This window comes from Asterias amurensis, chromosome 20 (genome assembly GCF_032118995.1).
Source record: "Asterias amurensis chromosome 20, ASM3211899v1".
In the NCBI taxonomy this organism is placed as follows: Eukaryota; Metazoa; Echinodermata; class Asteroidea; order Forcipulatida; family Asteriidae; genus Asterias; species Asterias amurensis.
This window is the reverse complement of record NC_092667.1, coordinates 9528103-9543103: the sequence shown is the minus strand read 5'-3', so window position 1 is coordinate 9543103 and position 15001 is coordinate 9528103. Positions and strand designations below refer to the sequence as shown.

The 15001-nt window shown below is 38.2% G+C and overlaps 1 protein-coding gene across 1 annotated transcript; it reads left to right on the top strand.

Moving 5' to 3' along the window:
* Positions 1 to 10376: 10376 nt before the first annotated feature.
* LOC139952549 (ficolin-2-like) lies at positions 10377 to 14986 on the top strand. The gene is made up of 4 exons (XM_071951715.1): positions 10377 to 10753; positions 11666 to 11808; positions 12231 to 12492; positions 12755 to 14986. The coding sequence occupies exons 1-4, from the start codon at positions 10501 to 10503 to the stop codon at positions 13006 to 13008; spliced, it is 912 nt and encodes a 303-aa protein (XP_071807816.1). The 5' UTR covers positions 10377 to 10500; the 3' UTR covers positions 13009 to 14986.
* The last annotated feature ends 15 nt before the right edge of the window (positions 14987 to 15001 follow it).

Below are 15001 nucleotides of genomic sequence, written 5' to 3'. Positions count from 1 at the left end.
GACTCATGCGACAGAATTATATTTCGTTTCATAATAAAGCACTATAGCAAATCAGTGTACAAGTACTGTACGGAAAACTTGTTCTTTCGTCTCCAAGCAACCGCTCGTTGTTTACTCACGGATCTGTCAAGTGATGCTCTTATAAAACACAAGGCAAACAGTCTAGGACTACTTCATTTTGTAAAAAAAAAAAAAAATCGACTTTGTCAGAGTGCTGCTACGAACGTTACCTTTGTACACGAGCTAGATTCAATACAAAAGTTGCTACACTTTTGCACCAAAATGTCACCATCTAGTTTTAGCGAGATGATCGTTGTTTTGCTGGTGATGGTCAGCATCTTACGGGCACTCCATGCAGCGTGTCCTCCCGGCTGGTTGACTTGGCAAGACTCCTGCTACATCTTACTGCCTTAGAAGATGAATTGGCTAGATGCTTCGAAAGCTTGTGACCGGCCCGGGGTCAGTCTTGTTTCCACAAACTCGGTGGAGAACACAACTTTTTATGGGGAAACATGACTAAATGGATGACAGAATTTGGCGCCATAAGTAGAAGTGATCTGCAGCTGTGGATCAACTGCTACCGCATTTATATGCTCGGGTTATGATGGAATTTCGAGTTTCAGAAATTGGGACGACGGCGAACCATCAGACCTATTTAACGAGGAGTGCGCAAGAATGGCAAAGAGCATCGGAGGGAGATGGGCAGACGGTTATTGTGATTCCAAATATTTCGTCGCTTGTGAAATGTCGGCTCTTGCGTACGGGTGCCGTCAGCCAAGCCGACGTTTCATTCACGTACCACAGCAGTGTCTGCTCAACCATCAGATCAAGAGCTATCCGGTCAAGGAGTCCATTGGGTGTGGTCAGACATGCTGGGCGGAGCCTCTCTGCCGCTCCTTCAATCTCTTGAAGCAAGATGGCATCAAGCCGATCTGTCAGCTCAACCATGCCAGTCGCATGGATGCTGACGTCACTGATATCAAATACGAGGAGAACTGTTACTTCTATGAGCCGTAAGATGTTCAGATCATCGTAACGCATTACGTCTTGAAACTGTTTCAAACCTGACTCAAGGAGAACTGTTACTTCTATTAGCCGTAAGATGTTCAGATCATCGCGACGCATCACGTCTTGTAAACTGCTTCAATCCTGACTCAATGAGAATGGTTATACATCTGTACAAACTGTGAAGTTTGATTGGTCGAGAACCAATCACGTGCCGTGCAACAAATATGCATGTTACATGGCTCGACTGTGTACATTACCTTGATCGTTCCCGGCGTTGGTCGATTTCCAGCGCTGTGTACGAAACAGCCGCGGGTTCGAGGGAATAGTTTCTTGTTCTTCTGCTTATTAAACAATGAATAGTCCGTTGTAATAATGTTTGAAGATGACAACAGAATTTCGAGAAGAGAAATAACAAGTATACCAAGGTATAACAAAACAATTGTTGCACGCTGTGACTGGGGTCCATTGGTTTTGTACACCCTCGAGGGAAAATGGCACCCTCGGCTTCGCCTCTGGTGCCATTTTCCCCCTCGAGTGTACAAAACGCCATGGACCCCGCCACAGCGTGCAACATTACTGTACACTGAATGCGTATGTGAAACAATATTGTGAACTGAGCACTTGTTTTCACTTTGTAATTTATGCGATTTCTTAATTTGACCGTATTAGATAAAACTACACCTTTTACTTGAAATAATTAATTTAAGCAGAAGTTCACGATTTCTTTAAGAGCCGTCACGTGACTGCCGCTTGGAATTCACTGCCGCTTGATCTCAGAAATCAGAACAATCCTTCAATATCCAAACGAAAGCTCAAGACCCAACTCTTCAAACGAGGATTTCAAATCATGGACTTTTGACTTTTGACTTTCCGAACCGGCGCCCTTGAATGGCATTTTTTTGGTCAGATACTGTGCGCTTTATAAGTGCTGTATGATATTAATATTATTATAATCATGTAGGTTTGTGTTTATACGTCATAAAATTATGTGGATTTTGTAGGTGAGAACATTTAAGTGTAATTTTGCTATCAGTCATTGACCTCGAGGCAACATGAATATTTCGATCTTGAGTTGTACAGGAAAATCCCAATTGCTTTGGGGGTCTTTTTCTGTACACTTTTAAACTTTTGTTCTGCTCAAACCGACCCAGAACAGCAGGGAACGAGTTCACACATAACTATAAAGATTACAGTTAAAGGCAGTGTCCACTATTGGTAATTACTCAAAATAATTATCAGCATAAAACCTCACTTGGTAACGAGTAATGGGGAGAGGTTGATAGTATAAAACATTGTCTGGAGCGGCTCCCTCTGAAGTGACATAGTTTTCGAGAAAGAAGTAATTTTCCACCATTTTGTTTTCGAGACCTCAAGTTTGAGCTCTCGAAATCAAGCATCCAAAAGAACACAAAAAAATAGTGTGACAAGGGTGTTTTTTTTTCATTCATAGTTATCTCGCAACTCCGACGACCAATCGAGCTCAAATTTTCACAGGTTTGTTATTCTATGCACATGTTGATATACACTAAGTGAGAAGACTGGTCTTTGACAATTACCAATAGTGTCCACTGTCTTTAAGTTATGTGGTACTAAGGATTTGTTTAGTGGCCATTACGTGTGACTGTTTTGTAACATAATACAACTAATAAATAAATCTTGTTGTTGTCGTTCAAGCTTGAAAGTAGAGACGATTTTTTAAAGAAAATTAATGTGCACACATGTAAGTAATAATATTCTTTGCATGAATCGAGTGTTGACAGTGTGTTACTCAGATTGAGCCGCAAGATGTTCAGATCATCACTTCTCGAACCTAAGTTCAGACTTGATTCAAGGCGTTCATGAAATCGCGATTAGTTTTAAGTTAGTGATAACTCGTTCAAGAATCGTCAATTGCTAGAGTTTTCATAATGAAATAGTTTTCATAGACTAGATATATATTTTTTGAAATCTAGACTTTATAAATGTCGGACTGTTCTCATACTGTTTTATTTTTACTTTTATACAGTTGTAACTATTGATACAGCATAATTATTTGCGTCTTTTCAATTCAGACCTAGATCGATGTAAATTGTTTTTAGGTGTGAGCCTGTTATCGGTTTTTCTCGGTCAATTTCGGCAAACGAGCAGCCAATATAACCACCAAGCTATTCTATTTCGCGCGAAATCAAATGCTACTGAAAAGGGTCATTCGATTTCGTTTTATGATTAGTCAAATGAAATGTTGCGTCATTCGATTTAAAAAAATCATCATTCAGTTTAACAATTCATCAAAGCAGCATTCAAATTCGCAGACGCTTCTTGAGGCGTGTGTGTCGTGAACAAGAATGACGATACGCTAAATTGAACAGAGTGCTAAAGGAATTTGACTCGACTCAAAACGAAATTGAATGGCCGAATTCTAAATTTGAAACGCAGTACCAACTGGAGAGGCAAAACAGCTTTAATTCGAACGCATGAAAATGAATTTGACTGTTCATTTGGCGAATTTGACCGAGAAAACCTATATTAAAAACAAATTGTTAACTACACATGATTACATTGGGAAAAAACCGCTACAATTCATTGCCTCATGATACTAAATGTATTTCCGTATCAAACCACTGACTCCCAGTCTTACTGGACCAAAACAATAACAATTCATTCAAATGCTTCAACATTCATTATTGTTTGCGTTAGGTTTTGAGGCACAAACAATCACTTGGAACCTGAGTAAACTCAAACAAACTAAAGGAATGTTATTTATTATTGATAATAAGCAGACATTATTTAGACTGAGCACTGTTCTTAGGTTACCAGCACCTACCAGAGCGTAAGATTTCAAAAATTAATTTTATGACATTTGAAAACATTCTTTGTAGAGGAGTTGAAGATTATATTCAAAACTAAAACCAAGGCACTGGACACTATTTGTTATTATATAACACCCACGCAGATCCTTGCTATTTGATTGGAGGATTGTCCGTCACGTGAAAGCAAATAAAAGTACCATAACTCGCTGAGTCACTCACCGTGCTTTTTCGTTCCATCCGAAAAGTACCATTGCACGCTGCCAGCGTGCAATGGTACTTTTCTTCTGCTTATTAAACAATGAATAGTCCGTCGTAATAATGTTTGTAGATGGCAACAGAACTTCGAGAAGAGGAATAACAATTAAACAAAGGTATAACACCCTCGAGGGGAAATGGCACCCTCGGCTTCGCCTCGGGTTCCACTCCCCCCCCCCCGAGTGTACAAAACGCCATGGACCCCGTCACAGCGTGCAACATTATACAAATATTGACTGCTTCGAGTGCTATGGTTAAAACTATGACTCCCGAGGTGATCCCCGCAGCGTTCTATTTTCCCGAGGCGAAGCCGAGGGAAAATAGAACGCTCCGGGGATCACCGAGGGTTTTAACAATTGCACGAGTAAAAGCAGTTAATATTTGTTTTATAACACCCCAAACATTTCTTAATACTGTACTATTATTATTAAGTTACAGACCTGAATGCTACAATCCACGGACGACGCGAATACAGATTGCAAAAACTTTTACTGTGCTGCATGTAGTGTCGTGCAATCCGAAATGGTTACAGACTATTAATTTATCATCCTCGTACACGCAACCGGCGTCTGGGTACTGCACGCCGTGTGCTAGTCTTCAGACTAGCGCACGGCAAACCGACGCGCTATCACACGGCCGTCGTCTAGCAAAACTAAGACATGTCATGTGACGCGCTCTAAACCAATGAGCAGGCAGAATAGGTGTAAGGGGTGTTATATTATTGTATACTGAATGCGTATGGGAAATAATATTGTAAACTGAGCACTTGTTTTCACTTTGTAATTTAGACGGCTTCTTAATTTGACCGTATAAGATAAAAATACACCTTTTACTTGAAATAATTATTTTAAGCAGGAGTTCACGATGTCTTTAAGAGCCGACATGTGACTGCTGCCGCTTGGGATTCACTGCCGCTTGACCTCAGAAATCAGAACAATCCTTCAATATCCAAACGATAGCTCAAGACCCAACTCTTCAAACGAGGATTTCAAATCATGGACTTTTGACTTTTGACTTTCCGAACAGGCGCCCTTGAATGACTTTTTTTTGGTCAGATACTGTGCGCTTTATAAGTGCTGTATAATATTTATATTATTATATTCATGTAGGTTTGTGTTTATACGTCATAAAATTATGTGGATTTTGTAGGTGAGAACATTTAAGTGTAATTTTGCTATCAGTCATTGACCTCGAGGCAACATGAATATTTCGATCTTGAGTTGTACAGGAAAATCCCAATTGCTTTGGGTTTTTTTTTTCTGTACACTTTTAAACTTTTGTTCTGCTCAAGTCGACCCAGAACAGCAGGGAACGAGTTCACACATAACTATAAAAATTACAGTTAAAGGCAGTGTCCACTATTGGTAATTACTCAAAATAATTGTCAGCATAAAACCTCACTTGGTAACGAGTAATGGGGAGAGGTTGATAGTATAAAACATTGTCTGGAACGGCTCCCTCTGAAGTGACATAGTTTTCGAGAAAGAAGTAATTTTCCACCATTTTGTTTTCGAGACCTCAAGTTTGAGCTCTCGAAATCAAGCATCCAAAAGAACACAACTTAGTGTGACAAGGGTGTTTTTTTTTCATTCATAGTTATCTCGCAACTCCGACGACCAATCGAGCTCAAATTTTCACAGGTTTGTTATTTTATGCACATGTTGATATACACCAAGTGAGAAGACTGGTCTTTGACAATTACCAATAGTGTCCACTGTCTTTAAGTTATGTGGTACTAAAGATTTGTTTAGTGGCCATTACGTGTGACTGTTTTGTAACATAATACAACTAATAAATAAATCTTGTTGTGGTCGTTCAAGCTTGAAAGTAGAGCATTTTTTTTTAAGAAAATTAATGTGCACACATGTAAGTAATACTATTTTTTGCATGAGTCGAGTGTTAACAGTGTGTTACTCATATTGAGCCGCAAGATGTTCAGATCATCACTTCTCGAACCTCAGTTCAGACTTGATTCAAGGCATTCACGAAATCGCGATTAGTTTTAAGTTAGTGATAACTCGTTCAAGAATCGTCAATTGCTAGAGTTTTCATAATGAACTAGTTTTCATAGACTAGATGTATATTTTTTGAAATCTAGACTTTATAAATGTCGGACTGTTCTTATACTGTTTTATTTTTACTTTTATACAGTTGTAACTATTGATACAGCATAATTATTTGCGTCTTTTCAATTCAGACCTAGATCGATGTAAATTGTTTTTAGGTGTGAGCCTGTTATTGGTTTTTCTCGGTCAATTTCGGCAAATGAGCAGCCAATATAACCACCAGCCTATTCTGTTTCGCACGGAATCGAATGCTACTGAAAAGGGTCATTCGAATTCGTTTGAAAATTAGTCAAATGAAATGTGCGTCATTCGATTTAACAAAATCATCATTCATCGCTTCTTGAGGCGTGTGTGTCATGAACAAGAATGACGATACGCTAAATTGAACAGAGTGCTAAAGGAATTTGACTCGACTCAAAACGAAATTGAATGACCGAATTCTAAATTTGAAACGCAGTACCAACTGGAGAGGCAAAACAGCTTTAATTCGAACGCATGAAAATGAATTTGACTGTTCATTTGGCAAATTTGACCGAGAAAACCTATATTAAAAAACAAATTGTTAACTACACATGATTACATTGGGAAAAAACCGCTACAATTCATTGCCTCATGATACTAAATGTATTTCCATATCAAACCACTGACTCCCAGTCTTACTGGACCAAAACAATAACAATTCATTCAAATGCTTCAACATTCATTATTGTTTGCGTTAGGTTTTGAGGCACAAACAATTACTTTGGAACCTGAGTAAATTCAACAGACTAAAGGAATGTTATTTATTATTGATAATAAGCAGAACTTATTTAGATTGAGCACTGTCCTTAGGTTATCACCACCTACCAGAGCGTGATTTTTCATAAATTTATTTTATGACATTTGAAAACATTCGTTGTAGAGGAGTTGAAGATTATATAAAAAAAAAACACCAAGGCACTGGACACTATGGGAGACTTTTGGGACGCTTGGTGGCAGCAGACTTACCAGGTAAATTCCATTGTTCTCGGTCATGTGCGCACGCTCAGAACTACGTAAACAATGGAAATTTACTTGGTCAGTCTGCTGCCACCTAGCGTCCCAAAAGTCTCCCATTGGTAATTACTCAAAGTAATTGTTATAAGAGATGTTAAATTTGCATCGGGGTTAAAAAATATTAGTTTTTTTACCCATACACCGATGTGTGTAAGCACTGTATACTGTTGGCATAGCAACTTGCTCGGTAACAAGCAATGTAAAGCTGTTGATAATATAACACATCGTGAGAAATGGCTCCCACTGAAGTTTTCGAGAGAGAAGTAATTTTCCACTAAATAGCATTTGGATTTGATTTCGAGACCTCAGCATTAGATTTTCAGGGCCCGAAATCAAGCATCTGAAAGCACACAACGTCGTGTGACAATGGTGTTTTTTCTTCAATTATTATATCTTGCAACTCCGATGACCAATCAAGCTCAAATGTTCACAGGTTTGTTATTTTGTGCATATGTTGAGATACTACAAGTAAGAAGACTGGTCTTTGACAATTACTAAAAGTATCCAGTGTCTTTAAAGTAAAATTGATTATTGATAATGATCAGCAGTTGTTTAGATTGAGAACTGTCTCTAGTTTACCACCAGTTACCAGATCGTACAATTTAATAATGGTTATGATATTTTAATTTTATTATATTTCTTGGTAGAGGACTTTAAAAATGTAGTCAAAATGGAACGATTTTTTCTCAATGGATGTTGTCTTAGATAACCATTTGGGATTCTTTTCAAACTTTTGAGTTGATGTTAGTTGCCACATTATGTTACGTTCAATATTAAAATATATAACTATCATTTTTAAACAAAATCTGATATCAGACTGTAAGAATAAAACACAGTTTAAAGAAAATGATGAAGTTTATTTCTCTGTACAAGCTTAGTCTTTCTTTGATTTTAACTTTACGTAGTCTAAATCTTAGCCACCACTTCGTTTCCAAAGCATTAGCTTTATCAAAAGTAATCGATAAACTCATATGTATACAGGTCTTTTTAAGTATGCCTGCAAAAGAGACCTTCAGGCGTGTTCCATTTCCCCCTTCAAATTGGGAGTCCTTGCAGCTGACGGGCAGTGCTGGAAGCAAACAGTCCCCAATGTTGACACTTATTCTCAAACGTTTGGGGTTCATTGGTACACACCATTAGTATCCGAAGTATCAAGGCTACACTAAACTGGCAGCAACAGTCCTCACACTTTCCACGATTGGGGCTCATCGGTTTCCGTAAACACGCTGACAGAGGAAACAGATGCAAACTGCTCGTTTTAACGATCATCTGTCGGGGCTACCATCGCGACTGCCACTCCCGGGTAGGCCTTGCAAGCCACAGCCGCAAGTGCCATCCCTAGCCTAACAATGTCCCCCCAGTTACAAGTCCATCGCCTTTCGAGACGGATGGAGGCCTACTATAGCCGTTTTCATTTTCATGCGTTCGAAATAAAGCTGTTTTGCCTCTCCAGTTGTTACTGCGTTTCAAATTCAGAATTCGGCCATTCAAATTCGTTTTGCGTCAAATCAAATTCCTTTAGCTCTCTGTTCAATTTAGCGTATCGCCATTTTTTTTTTCGTGTCAAACACGCCTCAAGAAGCGTCTGCGAATTTGAATGCTGCTTTGATGAATTGCTAAATTGAATTATTGTTTTGTTAAATCGAATGACGCAACATTACATTTTGACTAATTTTCAAACGAATTCGAATGACCCTTTTCAGTAGCATTCGATTCCGTGTGAAACAGAATAGGCTGGTGGTTAAATTGGCTGCTCATTTGCCGAAATTGACCGAGAAAACCTATACTAGATAGGTCTTTGGAGAACCGTCATGGGGGTCACTGTTACATAAACCAAATGCACCACGCTGCAAGTTACCAACCTGCTAATAGGCAGTTTGTAGAGTTAACCTGCGTATGAATTAAGTTAAAGGCAGCGGACACTTTTAGTATTTAATCAAAACAACTATTAGCATAAAATCTACTTGGAAACGAGTAGTGGGGAGAGAGGTTGACAGTATAAAACATTGTGAGACATGGCTCCCTCTGATGTAACGCAGTTTTCGAGAGAGAAGTAACTTTCCACGAATTTGATTTCGAGACCTCAGAATTAGATTGTTAGGTCTCGAAGTCAAGCCTCTGAAAGCACACAACTTCGTGAGACAAGGATGTTTCATAATATAGTTATCTCGCAACTTCGAGGACCTATTGAGCTCAAGTTTTCACAGGTTTGTGATTTTATGCATATTTTGTTATGGTGAAATACACATAGTGAGAAGACTGGTCTTTGACAATAACCAATAGTGACCATACAGTGTCTACAAAATTCCGTCGTCCCTGACTGTTAAAAATACACCTGAGAAACATATTTAAAGTTTGAGTGGCCAAGGTAGGTACGTTTACCTGTTAGATTTTTTACATCATGGACTGGTCCGCTGCCGTAGAGGAATTTCCCATTGACTAGTCCACACAAACGAGTCTTAGGCTGTCGTGTAAGAACTAAAATAAATGTGATACACAGTATTGGATACACTATGGATACATAATCTTAAAGATGGACACTATTGGTAATTATCAAAGACCAGTCTTCTCAATTGGTGTATCCCAACATAAGCATAAAATAACAAACCTGTGAAAATTTTAGCTCAATTGGTCACCGAAGTTGCGAGAAAATGATGAAAGAAAAAACACCTTGTTGGACGAATTAGTGTGCTTTCAGATAGGACTCAAAGACTAGTGAGAAATTACCTCACAATCTGTGCTATTGCAGGGGAGCCGTTTCTCACAATGTTTAATACTATCAACAGCTCTCCAATGCTCGTACCAAGTCAGTTTTTATATTAACATTTGTTTTGAGTATTTACCAAACAACATACGCCTGTAAATTAGCGTTTTGTGTGGTTTTACTATACAATCTATATCAATATCGACTCTTAAATATTTTCGTAAATTATTTAGTTTTTTTTCACAGAAATCGTGAATATTTACATAATTATGACGTATAAACCGCTACTCTATACCGCTGGAGGAAGCATGTTGAATTTCAGGTGTTTTTAAAACTGTTTAAACTTGTTTAATCCTTGCTGTTTCTGTTCGATTAATTTAGCTTACTGGGTTAAATAACAGTTTAAGTTTCTTGCAAAGTTCAGTATTTTTAATGAGTTGAACGACACTTTAGTCTTGACGTCACAGGTCAGAGGGCACGCACATTAGACCCCGTAGTTTTCTGGATGCTTGATAACAACTATAGCTCACACTCTGTGTAATGTTTGGGGTGTAGTTTTTGTTTCATTTTCGGTTTCTTCAAGGTTAAATCGAACGCAAAATACATACTGAGATTGTCTTTATTGTTGAGCTGTTGTCTTAAAATGGCACTGATCAGTTTAAGAATCCCGAAGTTGGTGTGTTTGTCCATGTTTGTCGTGAATGCGGTTTGTCAGACTGAGACTAGCATCATCGATTCAGCTGGATGTGTGTGTCAACCACAACTCACCGTTAACCATCCCGCTAACACTGGAGGCGACTTGAACTTCACCAATGTTACTAAGGAGCTTAAAGACGTGAAAACACAGTTGGCAAAGTTGCAAGAAACAGTGTCTGCCTTGGTTGGCTCTGCTGGTGGTAAGTGTAGGTAGCGTTATAGGGTTGCACGGATAAGTGGGAAAACATCTCCAAGCAGTGTCCAACTCAAAATTGCCGTAGATTTGCTCTTATCGCGCTGATTCAACTTGGGTTGCATTGGATTGTATGGATTATGTGTAACTACTTTTAATATTGTCCATTCTTCTCTAAAAGTTAATGAAATTGACTGACTGCATGGAGGTCAAGGGGGTTTTTGAACTTTTGGTTTCAACTGCTCTTGGCGACAATTTGATAAAACCGGAGAGGCATCAAAAGACGACGAATATAGAACATGAGCTGGGAAGGGAAAATGTTTGTAAAAATAGTTTATCGATTTACAGGCAGTGGACACTATTGGTAATTGTCACAGACTAGCCTTCACAGTTGGTGTATCTCAACATAAGCATAAAATAACAAACCTGTGAAAATGTGAGCTCAATTGGTCATCGAACTTGCGAGATAATAATGAAAGAAAAAAACACCCTTGTCACACGAAGTTGTGTGTGTTTAGATGGTTGATTTCAAGACCTCAAGTTCTAAATCTGAGGTCTCGAAATCAAATTCGTGGAAAATTACGTCTTTCTCTAAAACTATGGCACTTCAGAGGGAGCCTTTTCTCACAATGTTTTATACCATCAACCTCTCCCCATTACTCGTCACCACGTAAGGTTTTATGCCAATAATTATTTTGAGTAATATACCAATAGTGTCCACTGCCTTTAAGTCATTCATGGTTAGTGTTCAGAAAAAACCTACACTTCGTGACAGAGGCCAAACATTCCGAGTTTTAAGAATGTTGCAATAAAATACTTGTATTATTGATTATAGGCCTATACCGCGAAGTATGATGAATTATTTGTTAGATTGACCATGCCTTTAACTGCCATTGTAAAATTACATGTTTCGTTACAGATTCGGCCTTACTCCCGAAGGATTGTTCAGAGGCGCTGGCAATGGGTGTAACAGAGAGTGGGGTCTATGCAATTCAACCTCTAGACTCCGGTCGACCCTTCAATGTCTACTGTGATATGGACACTGATGGTGGGGGATGGACGGTGAGTTGAATTTCTGGCAATAACTTTTATTTAATCATGAATGGCTTGTAGCTGTTTTTTCAGTACCTGGATGGTAGGCCCGCTTGGCCATTTTTTTCTTTTCTTTTCTTCATAACTTCTTTTTTGTTTTCAAGGCGTTTTCAAAAACATTTCACTTTCGGTTAGTTAATCTCTTCTGCAGTCATCATTATTCAAAGGTTCTTTTTTTCTGAACCACATCAGCCATTTTGACAATCTATATAACATCATATGAAAGGGCTTAACATACTTTTAATTACGTCGTCACGTTACGTCCAACCGAACACCGTGTTTTTGTAATAAACAAAAACTCAATTTTTTGTTTATGTCTACGTTTATAGCTGTTAGCTGTTTACTTTTATTGTTGCATGATCAATTCATAAATACTCTGATTTACCTTACAGGTGTTCCAGAGACGGAAGGACGGCAGTGTAGACTTCTTCTTGAATTTTGCCCATTACAGCCGGGGCTTCGGTGATCTTGAAGGTGATTTTTGGCTCGGCAACGAGTTCTTGCACCGTCTGACTAGAGAGGGCGTTCATGAACTACGCGTTGATCTCTCAGATTTTTACGATAACAATCGGTACGCGAAGTATGGGCTGTTTCGTGTCAGTGACGTCAGTGACAGCTACAGGTTGACAGTGCGGAGTTATTCAGGAAACGCAGGTAGATACAAAAATAATTTTTTTCCTTTAAAACCTTAATTAACCTTACCTCACTCTCCTCTTGATTAATTTGTTTGAAAAAAAAATTGTATAATAAAGTTACAAAACATAACAAGAACTTCCATGTAGAACGTTGATGAATTCTAATTCGTGTTTTAATGGAACTTGACAAGAAACAGGCAACGAAGTAAAATGAATTAAGGTTTATCTGACTTCAATTTAGTTCGTCTTATATATAACATTATAATCGTTATTTGTTTTAGGTGATTCGATGGACAATCAAAATGACCAGCAGTTTACTACTAAAGACCTCGACAACGATTTACGCCCTGAAGAGAACTGTGCCCGTAGGTTCCACGGCGCTTGGTGGTACAAGAGCTGCCACGCGTCTAATCTTAACGGGGCGTATCTTCGTGGATCCGGGGCTGCATATGGTCGGGGAGTTACTTGGCGTTACTGGCATGGAAACGAGTACTCACTCAAAACCTCTGAAATGAAAATCAGATCGACTCCATAATAAGTTGATACCTGTTTGAGCTTGTGTTATATTTGGGTTACGCAAAATTTCAATTATTTTCAGGCGGTTACTAGTTCATAATAAACACTCACAATGGTGTTCAATTAAAGGCACTGGACACCTTTGGTACTATTGTCAAAGACCATTCTTCTCATCACTAGGTGTATGTCAACATATGCATTTTAAAAATAACAAACCTATGGAAATTTGATCTCAATTGGTCGTCGAAGTTGCAAGAGAATAATGGAAGAAAAAACCCCACCCTTATCGCACCCTTAAGTTGTGTACTTTCAGTTGCCTTGCTCAATTCAAATCAATTAAATGTTTTAGCGAGAAATTACACTTTTCTCAAAAACTACTATACTTCAGAGGGAGCCGTTTCTCACAATGTTTTAAACAATCAACCGCTATTCATTTCTCGTTACCAAGTAAGTTTTTATGCTAACGCTTATATTAAGTGATTACCAATAGTGTCCAGTGCCTTTAAGTCTGAAATGTCATCAAATATGAAGATTATACCAGTCAATCGAACCAGACCAAATTGCCTCGCGTTGCCAAAGGCAAGCGTACAGCACTTCAAAACCACCGATACTGATTTCAATTGCAATTACTTTTAACAGTCTGCACCAAAATTATTATAGCAACATAAATACACAAATCGTTACATGTTTACGAGATGTGTTCACAGCAAACTTGATGGGTTGAGTAAGATAATGCACTCTTTTCAATGCAGTGTGTAGCGTGCTTCTTGCAAATATTAATTTTTAAATAAGCTTTGCTCGCTTATTTAGCTGCTACTGTGCTTAAAGAAAAATATAATTGATATTTAATATCCGATGAAAGTGATATAACATTGAAGGCGGGGACCTAGACAAGTTTTTTGGACGACCGTAAACAAAACCCAATACATAATTTTTATTTATTTTATTTCATTCATTTATTTATTTAAAATCTTTAGACATATGCACAAAGGTTTCCATTTGGACAAGATTAGACAAAATTGAGTATAAAAACTGTCATCTTGAGATGTGTAATAATAATAATAAAATATAATTAGATTTTTTGTTTAATCTCATTGATGAGCTAACAAAGTTGAGCTTTAAATTTTATAGGCTGAAGTTAAGTAAAGTAGGATTTGAAACTTTGCATGGTGGAAATGCGGTATTGAAAGGTTTGCGGTAACACCATGTAATGACTATCTCTAATGAGTTGGGGTGGTTCTGAAAATAACCGTTGAATTCAACTCAACGTTACAATCAGTTTGCTCTGATCGTCTTCTGGAGACTGCTCTACATGGTGTTACCGCAAACCTTTCCAAATAGGCTGAAGTTCTTTTGAGCAGTAAGGAAAAAATAACCCTGTGCTTGATTTTATTTGTGGAAACACACATCAGTGTATTGGGTGAAACAGATTTTATTAATCTTTATATCCGATGCACTTTTACATCATTTAAAAGTAGGTTGTTCTGTTTGTCCCACCTTTGCTGTTTTTTGTTCTTAATTAAATTTCGAACACTGTATTAAAACGTATATCATATGATGCGCTATAAACCACACACAAAATAGAATCTAAGTATGAGGTGAATTAATTCTCAGAATTACTGTCAACATCGTCACTGGTAACTTTGGTTTGTCTTTGCGCTGTAGATCGAGTGTAGTCTTACTGCTCCACGCAAGTAGTTCATCGACCAATGCACACATTTCCCAAAACTACAGCACGCCGCTCGTTCAACAAATTTGGTTGCACATAAAGTTTGCCCGACTATACACTATAGCCCGTTTCACACGAGCTTTCTTAACTATGGTCGTTGGGAGTGAAATCACACTCCTGTTATACTATATAATCACAAATTTATGTCGTGTGAAATGAATCCGTGCGATGAAATCACCACGGACCCGCGTAATAAACAACCAGGATCAAGACCTCCACTGGACGTTGGTCTTCGGCTCTCGTGTGAAAAGGGCTTTGGTGACGTCAAGTGGGAACTATCTTT

Bases quoted from the DNA above. Each gene is read 5' to 3' on its own strand.
- LOC139952549 (XM_071951715.1), top strand. From the start codon at position 10,501: ATGGCACTGATCAGTTTAAGAATCCCGAAGTTGGTGTGTTTGTCCATG. The intron at 11,809-12,230 runs GTGAGTTGAATT...TTTACCTTACAG, and splicing joins CTGATGGTGGGGGATGGACG to GTGTTCCAGAGACGGAAGGA. The intron at 12,493-12,754 runs GTAGATACAAAA...TATTTGTTTTAG, and splicing joins GAGTTATTCAGGAAACGCAG to GTGATTCGATGGACAATCAA.